The sequence below is a fragment of the Arctopsyche grandis genome, chromosome 6 (assembly GCF_051622035.1).
Source record: "Arctopsyche grandis isolate Sample6627 chromosome 6, ASM5162203v2, whole genome shotgun sequence".
NCBI classification, from domain to species: Eukaryota; Metazoa; Arthropoda; class Insecta; order Trichoptera; family Hydropsychidae; genus Arctopsyche; species Arctopsyche grandis.
This window is the reverse complement of record NC_135360.1, coordinates 32,654,128-32,670,827: the sequence shown is the minus strand read 5'-3', so window position 1 is coordinate 32,670,827 and position 16,700 is coordinate 32,654,128. Positions and strand designations below refer to the sequence as shown.

Below are 16,700 nucleotides of genomic sequence, written 5' to 3'. Positions count from 1 at the left end.
TCATCGGTATGAGAAAGATATTTTCTATGCACCTGTGCGCGTATTTTTTTTTAAATCGATCGTTAAATAAGCACGCTGGACTCTTTTCGTGGGTGTAAAAAAGAGGCGATTTTATAGATGTTTGGCGGCTCCTAGCTCCTATAAAAAATGACTAATCAAAAAAATAAAAGCACAGATGCATGCCAATGGTAGATATCCATAAAATATTAAAAAATAATTTCTCTAGTGCCATAATTAAGGAAGGGAAAAGTGTAATACGTTTGTATTGACAAGGCGCTGGTGTCCAGCCCTCTTAAAGTTTCAATGAAAGAGTTTGATTTTGAATGTTCACTTGTTTATATTAATTACACTAAAGAAAAAAGAAACTTGTCCTATATCGTTTATACTATAATGCTCTAATTAATGACCGTAGATACATATACAACCTGTCATAGCCAGAGATATGTTATAATAATAGAAGTGCCTTTACGAATAAATAAATTGTTTCAATACTACGCGGTACGTCTCCATAGTTACGCTAAAACGCACGGAATACAATCAGGGTCATCACATATTCACTACAGAAATTAAAGTTTTATTTTGATACAGACTTATTTACAATTTGAGTATATGGTGGTATTGGGCGTTGGCGGTCAATCCGTTTCTTTTCTCAGTTTGCGGATTATTTTTATCCACTTTTTTGTATTTGTCTGTCCTTGGGAAATCTTAAATTAACGTGTAATGTATAGTTTCAACAAAAATATGTATAATATAAAATGAACAATTTTAATATTAATTTAACTTAAATAATTGGTTATTAATATAATTGAGTATTCGGCGCCACCAAGAGAAATGTTTTTACATTTATTTAAAAATAATTTTTACATTTCTCTGTTGCCACCCCTGAAATGCTATGTAGAATGCGGGCGATCGCCATGACACTTTTAAAAACTGTCAAACTACGATGTTAATTGAATAATATGTCACTTGAATGATCAATTTACTTATAAAAATGTATCCCATGTTGTTTATTGTGTGTTTTTGAATGCATTGTGCAAGTTTTAACGATGCACTTGCCCATCATGCGAGTAATATAAACAAATTGAGAAGTTTTTATCGGACATACGTTGAGCACCAAGCATCAAATACGACTGATGCTAAAATTATTTAGGAATGTCTGTGGACAATCGTCACTTGACAACAATATAACGCCTAAAGCGACTTCTATTATTATAACATTTCTCTGTTTGTAACTATATTATCTATTGGAAGAAATTTTTGTTGAAAACCCCTCGTTTCAGAAACTGGATGATAGCACTGGTTGTACATAATATGAAATCTTTAAACATATTAGTGTAGGTTCTCTACTAATTACTATTGGAATGTTTTCAGTTGGAGCGTACTGCTCTTCATTACGCCATGGGTGCGGACAATGTCGAGTCATTGAGCAGAATTCTCATAAAAGCTGGTGCTAAGAGGGTGTTGAAGGATCTCAAGGGTAGACAGCCGTCTTACTATTTCATGAACAAGTCTGAAATTCTGAGACTCAAAGAAGAGGAGGACTCTTATTAGAAATTGTCACGCAAACTTTAGCAAATTTTCTCGTTTGACATCTAATCACATTAAAATAGTGTTTTCCTTTACGATTATACGCTGCTCTTTGTAACTAGACTTTGCAAATGGCGGGAACAGATTTTTGACCAAAGCGTAGGCATCTTGACAAGGTCTAGTTACAAAAGGCAGAGATTAGTTGTTTCAACAATCCACAATATATGTTTTAATATGGTCGTTTTTTAAAATGTTTTAAATTACTGTTAGAAGAATTCGTGTATTAAAAATGAACAAATAAATAATTAAAAAATATATGTAGTATTACTTGTGTTATTATGTCCACTTTTCAGTTATACATAATAGGTAAAGTAATATACTGCAACTTTGATTTGATACGTATTCTTCGATTAATTAAAAACACTTAACAAGCCAGCAGTATAGATAAATGGTTACATTAATGCTGCACTGAGAAGCTCCCAGGTTCAAGCCCTAGATTGACATCGATTGGAGAGAATTTCTGGAGTGTTGCTGGTCAGACTTGGATATTTGCAACTCAAAGTCAATCTTTTCTCATCAGAGTTTGCCAATTAATCTCTGATTTCATTGTTGAAATGGTTCCTCATCAAATTGGCAAAGCCATCCTACCTACTATATGTAATATTTGAATATTTTACATAGATATTAATGTACCAGAAAGGCCTAACAATACGCCTCCCCAGACAATTAATTACAAACATTGCAAGATTTTTATTACATAAATCGCTGTATTGCGATAGGCTGAATAACACGAAATTAACAATTAATTAATTAAAGAATTATTCCATAGAGACATCTATGGATTTAGACTTGTGCATAATTTTTTACATATTGTACATAAATCAAATTCGGATATTTGTGACAGCGGGTAGGATGATTTTTTGCAAATTTGATGGAGGAACCGTTTCAACAATGAGTTCGGATAAATTGGCAAACTCTAATAAGAAACGATTGACTTGAGTCACAAATATCCAAGTCTGACCAGCAGCATTAAAGATTAGCACGGGATCGAACCAGGTAGCCTCTCGGTGCTAAACATAAACGCAGCCACCGAGGCATACTGCTGAATATGATTTCAAATGGGAATGCAAATGAACTATATACCAAAATACAAACCAACAACAACGAACGCTTCTCTCTACTGGATTCCTTATTTTTTACTCTTTGATCTTCGACATCTACGACCTAGGTTTCGACTCTACGACCTGACATCATCATTCATATTCATAAGTAATACGTAAACAACATTCAACACTTTTGACAGTTGACTGTAACGATGCCACTTTTTGTATCTATGTATTCTAATGCTAAAATCTATTTTTTCGAATGATCGTTTCATATTTCTCAATGATAATGCCAAAATATTTTATTCGATGAACAATACGAGATGGTTTAATGCACTGAAAATAATGCAAAATTTTAATGCACAAACATTTTTTTTAATACACAAAGTATTTTTACTAATAACTAACCCCTTCTTAGTTCAGAACCGATTTTGTCGTCTGACGAAGTTTGGGTTCTTATCCGATCGTTTTCAAACTTTTGTCATTTTGCTCTATTTAGTCATCAATATAATTACTAACCTCTTCTTACTTTCACTGACGATTTCTAGTCAGAAAAAATTTGGGTTCTTATCCGCTCGTTTTCATACTTTGCCATATTGCTCATTTTGCTCATCAATACAAGTAAATGGATCCTCCGCCATTACGATGGTGCAAAAATATCGTGTAAGACGCGTTTGAAATCTGCCCAGCGAGATAGTCGTCGCCGTTTATCCACCGTTTGTTTAGCCTATTCTCACTTTTCGCCATGTCAGATTTTTATTACATACCTCTTATACGTTTCACTTACGATTACAATTCTGAAAAAATTTTGCCTCTTATCCGATCGTTGTCATACTTTGCCATATTGCTCATTTGGGTCATAAATATAAGTAAATGTATCCTCCGCCATTACGATGGTGAAAAAATATCGTATTAGACGCGTTTGAAAATTCTCCTACGAATAAGTGCCTGACGTTTATCCAGCGTTTGTTTAGACTTTTTTCACTTTTCGCCATGTCAGATTTCAATTGTTTAAACGCCTATAACTTATTCTTTTTTCACTCTATATTTTATAAAAATTTTCTCAATGTACAGTTAAATCGCACGCAATTCAAATTTATCGCCCAGGTTAATAATGGCATCATGGTAAAATATAGAAAAAATAAAACATTTTTAAAGTGACATTATTTTTATTTTAGAAAAAAGTTGTCAAACACAGCGGTCACGTTTCGTTATCATAAAACATATTACAAGGTATTTTGAATATATCCTAAGTTGAATGAGATAACATAAAATCACATGAAAATTGTTTAAATACATTTGTAGCATCACATGCAAAAACCGCTGCTTTGAACATTCCCAATAGGACGAGTGACGACGTCATTGACGCACAAAGTTTATTCAAATTCAAAGACAAAAATGCTCGAATCGGAAAATAAGTTTTAACGGGACAGTAACAATATATATGTATGTATAAAATTCAACAATTGCTTCAATTTTATTTTCAAACGAACCAGTTTCAAATGTTGGATTCTTATTCATATGCACACAAATCAAAATTGCAGTACGAAAAAAATTGTCAATTCACCCGTAAACAAAATAAAAAAAAAAACAAACAAAAAAACATTCAAATCAATTATTACGACATAATGGAATGACTAATATTAGTATAAAGAATCGGCGTTCGACGATCGCGGTTTCTTAATCTTCTCCAAGTTTTTAATGACAATGTCGTGCAACGAGCAGTATCTATTACGTATTTCACACATGACGAGCCACAACGACAAATATTCTTTCTCATCCAACTCCTAAAAGAGTAAAAAGAAAATCATATTAAAATCAAATACATACAATTGTATAAACAAGCTAGAAACGAATTAGACGATTAATAATCTGAAAATGGACACTTTCAAGTAAATATTCACTAGCCAAATAAAATCATAATATAAAGATAATGTAACAAGTGGCGGCTCGTCTATATTTATTTATTTTAGGGAAAGACTTACAGGGAAACCCCAAAGCATTTTTTATTACCCAAGTCGCTCAATTAAGAGACACTGAAAACTCGCAAATTAACGAGACATCTATGAATTGTACATAAATTTTATTGTACATTAATCACACTCAAATAGTGGTGACATAGTAGGTAGGAAGGTTTTTAGACAATTTTTTAATCGGGAACCGTTTCAACAATGAAATCAGAGAAATTGGCAAACTCTGATAGGAAACGACCGGATATACTCAGAAACTACAGAACCCGGCGCCTCTTGGTGTTAGGCAGAAGCTGAACGACCGAGCTATGCTGCTGGGTATATGCTGCGGAGCTACAGACCTCCCTGTATAGTACAAATGCATGCTATTTTTGCCGTCTATATGAGCTGTAGGGCTGTAGACCTCCCAGGAGAGTACATATGCATTCTATTTTTGTCTGCATTTGATCACCGGTACTACAGCCCAATTATTTTCTATGAATTTTCACGAGCCGCCACTGAATGTAACTCATACCGCATAGAACTATTAATTTCTCCAAGTATTCTAGTTCTTTACAAACAATACGGCAGAATAATTGCATAACAGAAAAGCTAACAGAAAAGTCTATCCAGCTCTTAAGTACTGAAGCCATTGTACAATGTACTCAGTAGTCTCTAGCACCAAAACTCAAAAAAGTCAATTCGTTTCCTGTCACTCTTTCTGAGTCTCCACACCATAAAAAGAGCACTAGAGACTGCGGGGCTGCAGCCCTCCCAGTATAGTACACATGCAAGCTATTTTTGTCGCCCATATGGGCTTCAGAATTGTAACCCTCCTATTATAGTACATTAGCCAGCAGCATGGCTCGGTGGTTGGACTTTTGCCTAGCACCAAGAGGCGCCGGATTCGATCCCGTGAGTTGACCTCGATTGAAAAGAATTTATTGTGAATATATCTGTAACGCTGCTGGTCAGATTTGGATATTTGTGCTCCAGTTCGATTGTTTCCTATCAGAGTTTGCCCATTTTTCTGATTTCGTTGTTGAAACGGTTCCTCAATTGAATTGGCTAAAAACCTTCCTACCTACTATGTCACCACTATTTGAGTATGGCTAATGTACAATAAAAAGTATGTACAAATCATAGATATCTCGTTAATTTCGAGTTTTCAATGTCTCGTAATTCAGCGACTTATGTAATAAAAATGCTGCAATGTTTGTAATTGGGCAGGCGCATTGGGGTTTACCTGTTAGGCCTTCTTGGTATATATGTATATAATAAAATAAAATATGCAAGCTATTTTTGCCGTCCATGTAGCCCATGGGGCTGCAGCCCTCCCAATATATTACACATGCATGCTATTTTTGTTTGCATTCGGTCACAGTATGATCAACAAGCTACTACAGTCCAATTCATCCCTGCCACTGTAAATTCTTACAAGGCGCCACTGCTGAGAAGACTAGAGATTGGACAAGACAAATTTTTGCTGTTCTCGAGATTCTAAGATCTTTACAAATTGATGACGGATGAGGCATTTTCGATCCAGTCATCTGGATTCTTCTTTTAACCTCTTTCGTGCTTTTACCGTCGACATAAATGGCAGAACCCAAATACACCATCTGATTTGCTCTTTTCATATTCAAGAGGTTCATCATATCTTGAAGAACATCAACTCTGTTAATAACCATAATTTCAGTCCAGATCCATTGCTTTCCTCTTCCAGGTGATGAAAAAGTTCCACCAATTCCTCTTGGAATAGTGTATCATCAGAAAATCTTGAATTATTAATGCTTTATGGCATATTATACATCTTCATCGTCGCTTCCGTCATGCCCGAGGGTCGAGACATTCCCATCTTCTGACATCCAAAATGAAGACGGCAAACTACTATACATAGTTTGGTTTAATTTGACAAGTGAATATTTGCTTTAAAGTGTAAATTTTCAAGATACAAACCGTCCAAATGTTTCGAGTGACACTCGAAAGTTCAAACTACCTGAACGGCGCGTCGGTAATCTTCAATATGCGGATATTTGGCGACCTTCGAAATGATCTTCGCCCTCGATGTGAAATACCGTGATATTTGATCGAAGAAAGCGGCCGCTTCGGACTCGACGCTCTGCACTTCGGCGAGCGTATCTTCTTGAATAGACACACCAAAGTTGTTTCCGTCTTCTATCTTAGGTATCATGAACGAAATCCACATTTTTAACTAAGGGGACAAACGGAACACAAATTAATACACACAATGTAACACTCGTACTGGAGATGGTTACCGTAGGCTGACATACTAGATTGGAATCCTCGACGAGTTGGCGAATACGCGGCTTAACTATGTGTATAAGATCACAAAGAGGTTTATTGCAAGGTACAGATCCATTCGGCAAGGAGTAGACGCGAGTTCCGGGAACGTCAGATGCATCATCGTCCACGCGGGAGCGCTTAGCCGGTGGGACACCGTCTGAACAATTATTACTATTAACTGACACCGCTGGTGGTACCGGTATGTTTAATTCCTGCAAAGTGAAAGCACAAATGTTAAAATTCATCAAATAAAACAACAAACTCATACAAATATAAGAAAACAATACCTGATGCACATCGGTGAAATTTCTATTTTGAAAACTTGGCGTTTCGAGTATTTCGTTGAGTTCGACTATTTTCGCCGGAAATACTTTGGTGATCAACTGTTCCGCTTTGGTCTTCAGTGAATCTTTGTACTCTTGTACCTGGAAAGATGTAGAGATATATTGCCTTTTTAAATAAACCGAAATCGATCTAATCTCGGGTCAACACGCATACAATAATGTATTGTCACGTGTCGACCCAGCAAATGAAATGCATGAGATGCGACTAACAATAAGAATTACAAATGTCCATGACGTTGAATTTCCGACGGAGAATATGAGATAATACGCTCATGTACATGAGCGTTCGTTACGTGTCTTCCAATATGGAAAACATTCACCGAATAGAAAACTTTGGCTCATGAAAACCATTACAACATCATGAAGAATACATATGTTGATATTTTATTTTTAACACATTAGCTACAGTGACATTACAGAGCACTCTAGCGCGTCACTGTGGCCAGATACACAAATAAAGGTTTATAAAACATCTGTGCTCAACGATATTTACTAATCAACCAGCTCAGCGCAGCTTACATTAAACAGGTCAATTTCACCAGCAATCCGGTTGAGCAGATATATCGCTCTAGATATCGGAGACGTTGCCAACATATTTGTGCGAGCCACAGGAGGAGAAAATAAATCACGATTCCTCAGGTTCCTGAACTTACTAAGTGGATAAAACTTAAATTCATTAAGAACCCAAGGATTGTGTACTCATTTAATAACTTAAAAAGTACTTTTCCAGGAACAGCACGACAAGACTTTAATGAGTTGAAGCCTAACGCCCCTAATAGGAATGCACTAGGATATAGCCCAGGATAATAACCATATAATTTCATATAAAGATATCTGAGAAACCGTAAATATATATCTGCATACATCATATATGAAATACCTACTTTTAACTGACTGTATTCTCGATGTGAATGGATTCAACAATGTTTAAATGCTCTCGAGACTTTCAAGTGTTTATAGAAATTAAAACTAAGTAAACATTCAAGGATTTCTAGGCTATAAGATTGTACAAAAGACGAAAGGAAGCCGGGGTGGTACCTAAAAGTTATATCCAAAAGGACGCAAGCGAAATGATTATACAGAGAAAGCAAAACGTCGAGATAAGCATGGAAATGGTGAACGGTCGCAAGTGATGATAATGATAGGTGGGATGGAAACAATCAGACAAATGATATGTAATAGCTAAATAGAACCACTCGGGTGAATACGTTCAACTTGTTGTTGAATGTTGTCCATCATTTTCCTCTCTGGCTTGGTTTAAACTTACCGCCATTTCCATTTACCGGTAATTTGGTCGAATACCAGTAAATTGCCGGTAATTTTCAACGGTAGAAAACTTTTAAATGAAAATAATTTTTAAGCTACATATGTAGTTACACTACAAAACAAAATTCAAAGTGTAACAATCAAATTGGATCAAAAATATCGATAACTATATGTTGGATGATGATTAGGGCAAAATGGTCACAATACAAGTTCCAACAGTGCAGATTGCCAACAGCCAAAAAAAAACCTTGTAAAGAGTTTCCTACCAACTTAACAATAATCTTAACTTTTTTTATGGCCATTTTTTCATTCATGCCCTGATTACTAAACTTAGCACATAGGCTTGGAGTATTATAATTCATTTCTTAAGAAAATCATTTTTTGCAAGCCCTCTCACTTTGAAATGGTGTATTATTAAATGAAATTGCTTTAAGGACTAGACCAAGTCTATTGAAAACTGATCAAAACATGAATTTGAGATAAAAAGCCAATATTTTTTAGTGTTACATACGAGTAGTATATATGTTACAGTTGAAGTGTATTTTCAGTTGTGATATATTCCAACTGGCGTTTCAGGTCATTCATATTCGAATACAATTCAAGTAGTGAATTATATCTCTATGTACTAGCGCAAATACACTTTGAACAATGTGCACCAGTTGTAATATAAAAGTTGAGTTTTTACAGCTCCAGTGTTTTTACGAATGCTTTATAATTTAATAATGCGATAATATTTACTAGGCATTACGAATAAAAGCAATGAGTACTGCATTATGATATAACTCTAAAAAAGTGTTCAAAACAAAAATGTGACTCTATTTACTAATCGAGTGACCTAATCTCTCCATCTAACCTGGCACCAACTTATAGTTGAAGTGTATTTTCAGTTAGAATGTAATTCGCCATATGAATCAACTTACGTAGTTTAGACGGAATATATTCCAACTAGTCAAAATACTAAAAATATGAATGGTAGTTGGATTATATTTCAACTAGTCAAAACATCTAACATATAATTTCGAAAGAGATTTTGTATGTTTGTTTGGGTTGTAGATTCCGTGACGTTCAATTCAATAAGAAAACAAATGAATATTCAAATAAAATAAAACTATTCAAACAAATTTAATAAAATGTTTACTATTAGATGGGCCATGTGTAAGCGGTTTATATTAAAAATACCGAGCGAAGCCTGGTAAAAACACTAGTAAAATACATTTCAACTGTAACATATAAAAAAAAATTGTTTTATATACTTTAAACGGCTGAAATCATCCAATGAGCTTCATCAAGCTTTTTCTTTCATTCTAATCACTAAATCAATTCCAATTCTAGTTTCTAATGCAGAATCAGTATTCAAGTATTTCATGTTTTATAGATTAACCAGTAGTACAGATTTGTCGGCCAACTTGTAGTGGACTTATCAACTAGTTCCGTATCAAGTAAAGGGACGGATAATGTTTTGAGATAGTTGCCGAGCACACCCAAGTGATACTATGTATATTCGAAGCATGCATAGTATACTATTTAATTAGTGAACATGTTAATTTAAAGATATGAATCGAGTAATGGTTTCCATGAGTAAATAGCTATGCTATAAGTAAATGGATGAGTAATTGGACAAGCAACGTGTGGGGGGGCACATTGCAAATTGCACAAGTGTTGTGCAAAGCGTGTGTGGTGGCAGAATGAATGAGCGAAGAGGGGTGGGGGTGGGGGTAAAAATTAATCAGCAATCAGACGGGAGCGGGCGGTGGACGGGGGAGGGCGTGTGGGATGCGGCGTGGGCGGGTGGGGGTGGGGGCGGGGGCGGGCGTGTGGGTCTTTACTATGATCAGATGTCGATCGACGGGTATTGATGTAGCCTTCTTGACCTTCTTGGCGGTGTCTGCCATCACGTCGATGTCTTCTTCCCTTAGTTGTTTAGTAAAGCTGAATGTTCCTCCTAGTCGAAGAGTGGAGCTGTGGAGCTGTGGAGCTGACGTACGACGAACCGTTTGACCGTTGAGACGTTTATCGAGTTGGCCGCCCGATCGGCGAATAGCAAAGACTCGCGATAGTCACACGAACCCTCTACACCCTACGGTCTAGTCTTCTCCACTCCACTCCACTCTACTCTCCACTCCACCCGGTAGTTTAACCGCGTGCGAGCAACGGCACCAGACAGTGACGGTCGAAAGGCCGTCGGCGACGCGCCCATTGCCAACCATTATTCGTCATTTTCCTACACCCCCTCTCTTTGCTTTTGCGCAATTTATTCTGTTGCGCAAATTCTTTAACAAAGAGCGCGAACTTAAGTCGTTGAATTTTTTGACTGCGTTCCAAATATTTTATATGTATTTAAGGTGAGTGTCAGTGGTGGCCCGTCTGTGCTAATTGGATTATTAGTCACATTGCGATCGCCCAAAAATTGTGAATATTTGGCACTCGAGTTTTTGTTAGTGTGATAGACTTTTGAGCGAGCGCTTTAAAGTAGGCGTATACAGCTGTCCTGTTAAGTTGTGAGATAAAACCAGAACACTTTTTTTTTTTATGAAATAGATTTATCTAATTGATGAATAAATATACGGTAAACGGATTATTTCGCACATTGCGATCGCGTGCGTGACAATCGTTGCCACGAAAATCGTGAATTCGGAATATCTGACATTCGAGTTTTTGTTAGTACAATATTTCGCGTATTATTGAGTTTTTGGGTGCCGGATGTTCCGTGATCGAGATTTCAAATCGCTTTTTGCAGAATAATCACTGAAAATGATGTATCCTACAAAAATATTGACAAATTAGTCAAATGTTGTTTCCGTTTATCAGGAACAAATGCACCAGCCGATGATTTTTTTTACTTTTATGGATAATATATAGTCCGGTAATAAAACAAAATTGAATGTTGAAACTATTTGCTTATCACATAGTATAATTTTAACCAATCTTGTGTAGAATTTTATAAGATCATTCAAGAAAATTAATTCATTTTTTCATAAATTAAGATTCTTTTATCCTTGTTTTAAATAATTCAAGTGTTTAGAAATATGTTTTCGGAAAAAATGTCCTGGTTTTGAATTTGGAAAAATGATCACCTTACTTAAAGCGCTCTCGCTTTGAAAATTCAGCATGCCTGAAAACGAACAAATGCAACACGATTTCTCCACAAAAAATAAAAAAAACAAGGGATGTACAGTATTTTCCAAACTTTGATGCGGTTTCTCGAATGTATAATCATCATCATCTACAGCCACTCACCATTCACTGCTGGATGAAGACCTCTGAAGATGAAGTCTCTGTTTTGCGCAACTCTCATCCATCCCACCCCACATATTTTCCTAATTCCGTTTACCCATCTTCCCTATGATCTTTCTATTGCCCTTTTACATTCTCTCAAGTACCATTCTAGCATTGATTTTGTCCACCTTTCGTCCATTCTTCTAGCCACGTGGCCCGCCCATTGCCATTTCAAACTCCTTACTATATCACCCACGTATTCTGCTTCCTGTCTTTTCTCGTTATGCCGAGCATACTGCACCGTGGCAACGATTTTTTTAAATTTACAGTAATTCAACAGTTTTTTTAGTTTACAAATTTAATAAATTTCGGCGTTACTTAATTAAAAACAGAAGCTGGACTTTCATAAATCAAATTTTCTGTAATCCCGAATAGTCACATACCATTTTCAATGAAGTATAAAATAATTTTTTGAATCTACAGAGCAATTCCACGACACGTGTATAATTTGTATTATAAAATATTTATATGTCTAGTTATATAAGAAAAAAAAACTGCATATGAATACGCAGTGAGATTATTATAGCTAAAAATACTGAGCTGCTAATTTTCAATCTGGTTGCTATAATCATTCCGGAGAATTTATTAATATATCTTTTTAATAAAAATGACTTGCAACTTGTAAAATATTGGAAACTTGTGCACCAGCACGTGCACACGCTATTTTATTAAAACCATAAATTAAACAAATTGAATAGTAAATTGGCTTTGTGACAATTACTATTTGCTAAATATTGTGCTACGGCCAAAAATTCAATTCGATTGTACAACTGTCAAAAACACGTGCTGGATTGCGGTGTTTATTTCTTAACTGTTTTCATTAAGAATCTTTAATAATATACATATATATTATTTCGTATGATGTTTTCCTTCAAATTTAACTTACCTGAAAGTGAAACACCGTGCGAAGCAGAAGATGATCGTCCCGAAGAAATAATTCCCAGTACATTTTTTGAATATTTTTATTTATATAGATTTATTTCATTTCAATATTTATCTATTGTACTTTTCAGCTACTGAATCGTCGGAATTACCACATAATGACATCTTAAAAGCACAGGAAATATTCCCCAACGATAAAATTATAGACAATATTGACGACTTAGTAATAAAAGCTAATGTATTTTCATGGGGCGATTTACAAATCGGACATGTTCTACCACAGGACGCAGTCACGTATTTAAAAGAAGACGGTAGAATACAAAATCTAGATAACAATATTTCCCTAGCCGACGATTTACATTCAGATCTAGTCGAGGGAAAATATGAAGGTATGTTAGTTACATTTCGCAACCCAATATTTAATCAACAACTTTTCAATTATCGTTTGAACTTTTAGGTGGTTTGAAAGTATGGGAATGCACTATTGACATGTCTGATTATATGTGTGAAAATGATGTTGCAATGTGGAAAGATGCCACCGTTTTGGATTTAGGTTGCGGTACGGGAGTTTTAGGAATTGCTGCTATGCTTTTTGGAGCTAAAGTACACTTTCAAGACTATGTAAGTTTGATCTGTAAAAAAGTTTTATGACTTTACGGTTTGTATATTGAATACATTGTAACAATATTGATTGTTTTCAGAATGAAGAAGTTATTATTGGTTCGACTATACCCAACGTTCTTCTCAATTTATCAGAAGACGATCGAACTTCAATTAAAACCAAGTGTCGGTTTTTTTCTGGCGATTGGGAATCGCTGCAAACTCTCATGTGCGAAGATTCAGAAAAATATCAATACGACTATATTTTAACATCAGAAACAATATATAATGTGAAGAATTATAAAAAAGTATACGGTATAATCAAAAACCAATTGAAAAAAACAGGATTTGCACTCGTCGCTGCCAAGTCATATTATTTTGGAGTCGGTGGTAATATTAGAGATTTTGAAAAATATGTTAACGATGATGGATTAATGAATTGTGAAATATGTTGGAAAAGCGAAGGAGGAATACCGAGAGAAATTTTAAAACTCACTTTCAAATAGTTTATATTTTTTGAATAAAATAATTTAAATCATATGCACAAATCATTTAATTTATACTTATAATGATATACATAATTATTTATTTTTATTTAAGAAACAAATTAATAACATATTTTACTCTTTCCGCTCAGAATCTTTTCAAGTGGAATTGAATAACCAACTCGGAATACATTCAAATTAAATGTCTTTTTTCGGTCAAGTACAATAAATTTCAACTAAATGCCAACACTGGTTTTACAATTTGTTGAAATGAGAAGAATTTCGAGGTTCAAATGCACTCTGTTTTGGAACAGAAAAGGTAATGCTAACAATGAACTTGAGCCTTGCGAATGAAAAGAGTTAACTTTGGCAATAATAGTATAAAAAATTGTGAATAATTCTAATTATATTAAAACTTTATCATAGTTTATTCTATTGGAAGACTTTATGAACAATAAACATATGTAATATAACAATATTTTTAGGAACGATATATATATGTAATTTATTTTGAACACATTCTTCAATAATCTATGGTGATAGACGTTCATAAACCCAGCCGTTTTCTCCCTGATGAAGCAGGACACCATCAGCAACTTCGCCTTCTGCCGGTAGACGGAATCTTATTCTATCGTGAAGTCTATCTCTTTGGCCTTGCCAGAATTCAACAGTGTGAGGTTTCAATATGTAACCACCCCTATTACAAAAATATTCAAATTTATAAATTTAAAATTGAGATAGCATTTCAAATTAATAATAATAAAATAATAACCAAAAATCTGGTTTCGGCACTGTTATTCCTTTTTCTGTATATTTTTCCTCTAAGATTTTCTCTCTATCGCAAAGAACGTCTCTCGATTGTATCGGCTGGCTTTGATGACTGGCCGATGCTCCTATCTGGCTAGGAACCGGACGAGCGTGAAAGTACGTTTCGGATTCTTCGTTAGATAACGTTCCGACAACGCCTTCGATTCGAATACTTCTATTCATCGCTTCCCAGTAGAAAGTCAGCGCGGCGTTGGGGTTCTCTTTCTAAAACAAACAACAGAGTTAGTAACGAGGAAATGCAAATGTAATCAATAAACAAACTTACAAGTTCGCCAGCTTTGCGGCTTTCCAAATTAGTGAAAAATTTGAAGCCGTCTTTTCCGTATCCCTTGCAGAGAACAAAACGACCGGAAGGTTTTCCGTCCCTAAAAAATGATCATATGTACAAAAATTCAAATGTAGCACATATGTTATACAACTTACTTTGTAGCTGTAGATAAGCACATTGCATTTGGTTCTAGTATTTTTGCATTGCTTTTAGCTTGTTCGAACCAAGAATGGAATTGTGCAAATGGTTCTTTTGCTACGAGGTGCTCTTCCAAAAAAGTTTCACTCCTATCTTTGTAACGAATTCGCAAACCTATTCGAATGGTTAAAATCAATATGAATAAGAGATATAATGTTTGTATTCTTTATATGCAACAGTACTCACTACTGATGTCGACGCTCATTTTCAAAAATTGACAACTATGCAATTGTTGAAGACGACTTTGAACTTTTATACCGATTAATAACGAAGATAATTTTGACATTTAACGTCACTCGAAAGACCACAAACGTCACTGGGACGTGTTTGGCCTCAACCAATACTTTCAAGCGCGCATTATAAAGTTTTAGTATTTATTTATAAAATTTAAATTTAATTTTCACGTTGAAAATAAAATTTTCAAAAATAAGATTCACAATTTTTGGTTACTCCTTCGGTTGAATGGTTTTGATAACTTTCAATCTGCAAGGGCTACTTTATAGTAGGTCTTACTGTAAGAGAAACACCACATTCATTAGTTTTAAATAATACATAATTAATAAATTAATTACTCTGTGAGGTCTATAGTTTGTTAGGGTGCATATGTAGCTCACTCTCAATATATGCCACTGCTTATATCTTGTACTAGTGTTGGGCCCGTTGATTTCAATGGGTGGTTTCGAAAACGAATTGAAACTCGAATAAAAATAAAGTTAAACATATTGAATCGACTGGTTTTGGAAAAAAATTGATGCACAAATTACAAATTACGAAGTGATTACGAATTACGAATACGTTTTGTGCATCGCCGATGCCCCGACGCCTTCGCCCCCAACGCCCCCGATGCTTCCGGCACCCCGGGGCCTTCGCCCTTGGCGCCCCTGGCACCTCCAACGCCCCGGGGCCTTCGCCCCCAGCGCCGCCGACGCCCCTAGTGTCCCCGATGCCTCTGGCACCCCGGGGCCTTCACTCCCATCGCCGCCGATGCCTCCGGCACCCCAGGGCCTTCGCCCTTTGCGCCCCCGACGCCTCCGGCGCCAGCGGCACCTCCGACACAAATAAAACCTTTATTCGATTAGATACTTGATATTTTTGATAATACGCATGAGCAAGCAAGGTGAGCAATAGTTAAATCATTTTTTGAATAATCTTATAATTTAATTTCTCTGTTTTTTCTTATGTTTATTTGTAATTTCATATTTTATTTTTTACATACATATTTTTACATACATATATACAAATATACCAGTAAGACTTAACAGGTAAGCCCCAAATGCGCCTTCCTGGTCATAATTATTACATAGATACATGTAAATCTAAACAATATCTGAAATCTATGGTCAGATATTACAAACATCGTATTAATACGATAAATAACGATTAATAACTTTTATGTAACAATACGAATTTTTTTTTTATTCGATAAACAACCACAGAGACATCTATGGTGAGCAATATGACGAAACCTAAGATATAACAATAATTAAAGGTTCGCAATAGAAAATTGGGAAGGAAACGCCAATTTTACAGGAATCGTTTCAATGAAAATCAGAAAAATTGGAAAATTCTGATAAGAAACGATGGACCTCGACAAACCAAGGTCTGGCCAACAGCGAGACTTCACACAGTCGGGAATCGAACTCGCAACATCAAGTACGAAATAATTCAAC

General features: G+C 35.4%; 3 protein-coding genes across 4 annotated transcripts; 1 reads left to right on the top strand and 2 right to left on the bottom strand.

Moving 5' to 3' along the window:
• Nucleotides 1-1,848: 1,848 nt before the first annotated feature.
• REG (proteasome regulator gamma) lies at nt 1,849-10,874 on the bottom strand. 2 transcript variants are annotated; one of them, XM_077432899.1, is made up of 5 exons: nt 10,365-10,874; nt 7,171-7,308; nt 6,871-7,095; nt 6,576-6,791; nt 1,849-4,417 (listed from the first exon to the last, which is right to left on the bottom strand). In XM_077432899.1, the coding sequence occupies exons 1-5, from the start codon at nt 10,383-10,385 to the stop codon at nt 4,274-4,276; spliced, it is 744 nt and encodes a 247-aa protein (XP_077289025.1). In that variant the 5' UTR covers nt 10,386-10,874; the 3' UTR covers nt 1,849-4,273. The 2 variants fall into 2 exon arrangements, with proteins under 2 accessions (XP_077289025.1, XP_077289024.1); XM_077432898.1 differs by having other exon boundaries at nt 3,784-4,417; nt 10,320-10,873.
• Nucleotides 10,875-12,502: 1,628 nt separating this feature from the next.
• LOC143913229 (histidine protein methyltransferase 1 homolog) lies at nt 12,503-14,228 on the top strand. Its single transcript, XM_077432897.1, has 4 exons — nt 12,503-12,712; nt 12,783-13,040; nt 13,109-13,272; nt 13,353-14,228. Exons 1-4 carry the CDS (start codon nt 12,628-12,630, stop codon nt 13,755-13,757), a joined length of 912 nt encoding a protein of 303 aa, XP_077289023.1. The 5' UTR covers nt 12,503-12,627; the 3' UTR covers nt 13,758-14,228.
• LOC143913231 (pyridoxine/pyridoxamine 5'-phosphate oxidase-like) lies at nt 13,745-16,016 on the bottom strand. The gene is made up of 6 exons (XM_077432901.1): nt 15,645-16,016; nt 15,217-15,542; nt 14,988-15,144; nt 14,830-14,929; nt 14,509-14,768; nt 13,745-14,433 (listed from the first exon to the last, which is right to left on the bottom strand). Exons 2-6 carry the CDS (start codon nt 15,314-15,316, stop codon nt 14,268-14,270), a joined length of 783 nt encoding a protein of 260 aa, XP_077289027.1. The 5' UTR covers nt 15,317-15,542; nt 15,645-16,016; the 3' UTR covers nt 13,745-14,267.
• Nucleotides 16,017-16,700: the final 684 nt, after the last annotated feature.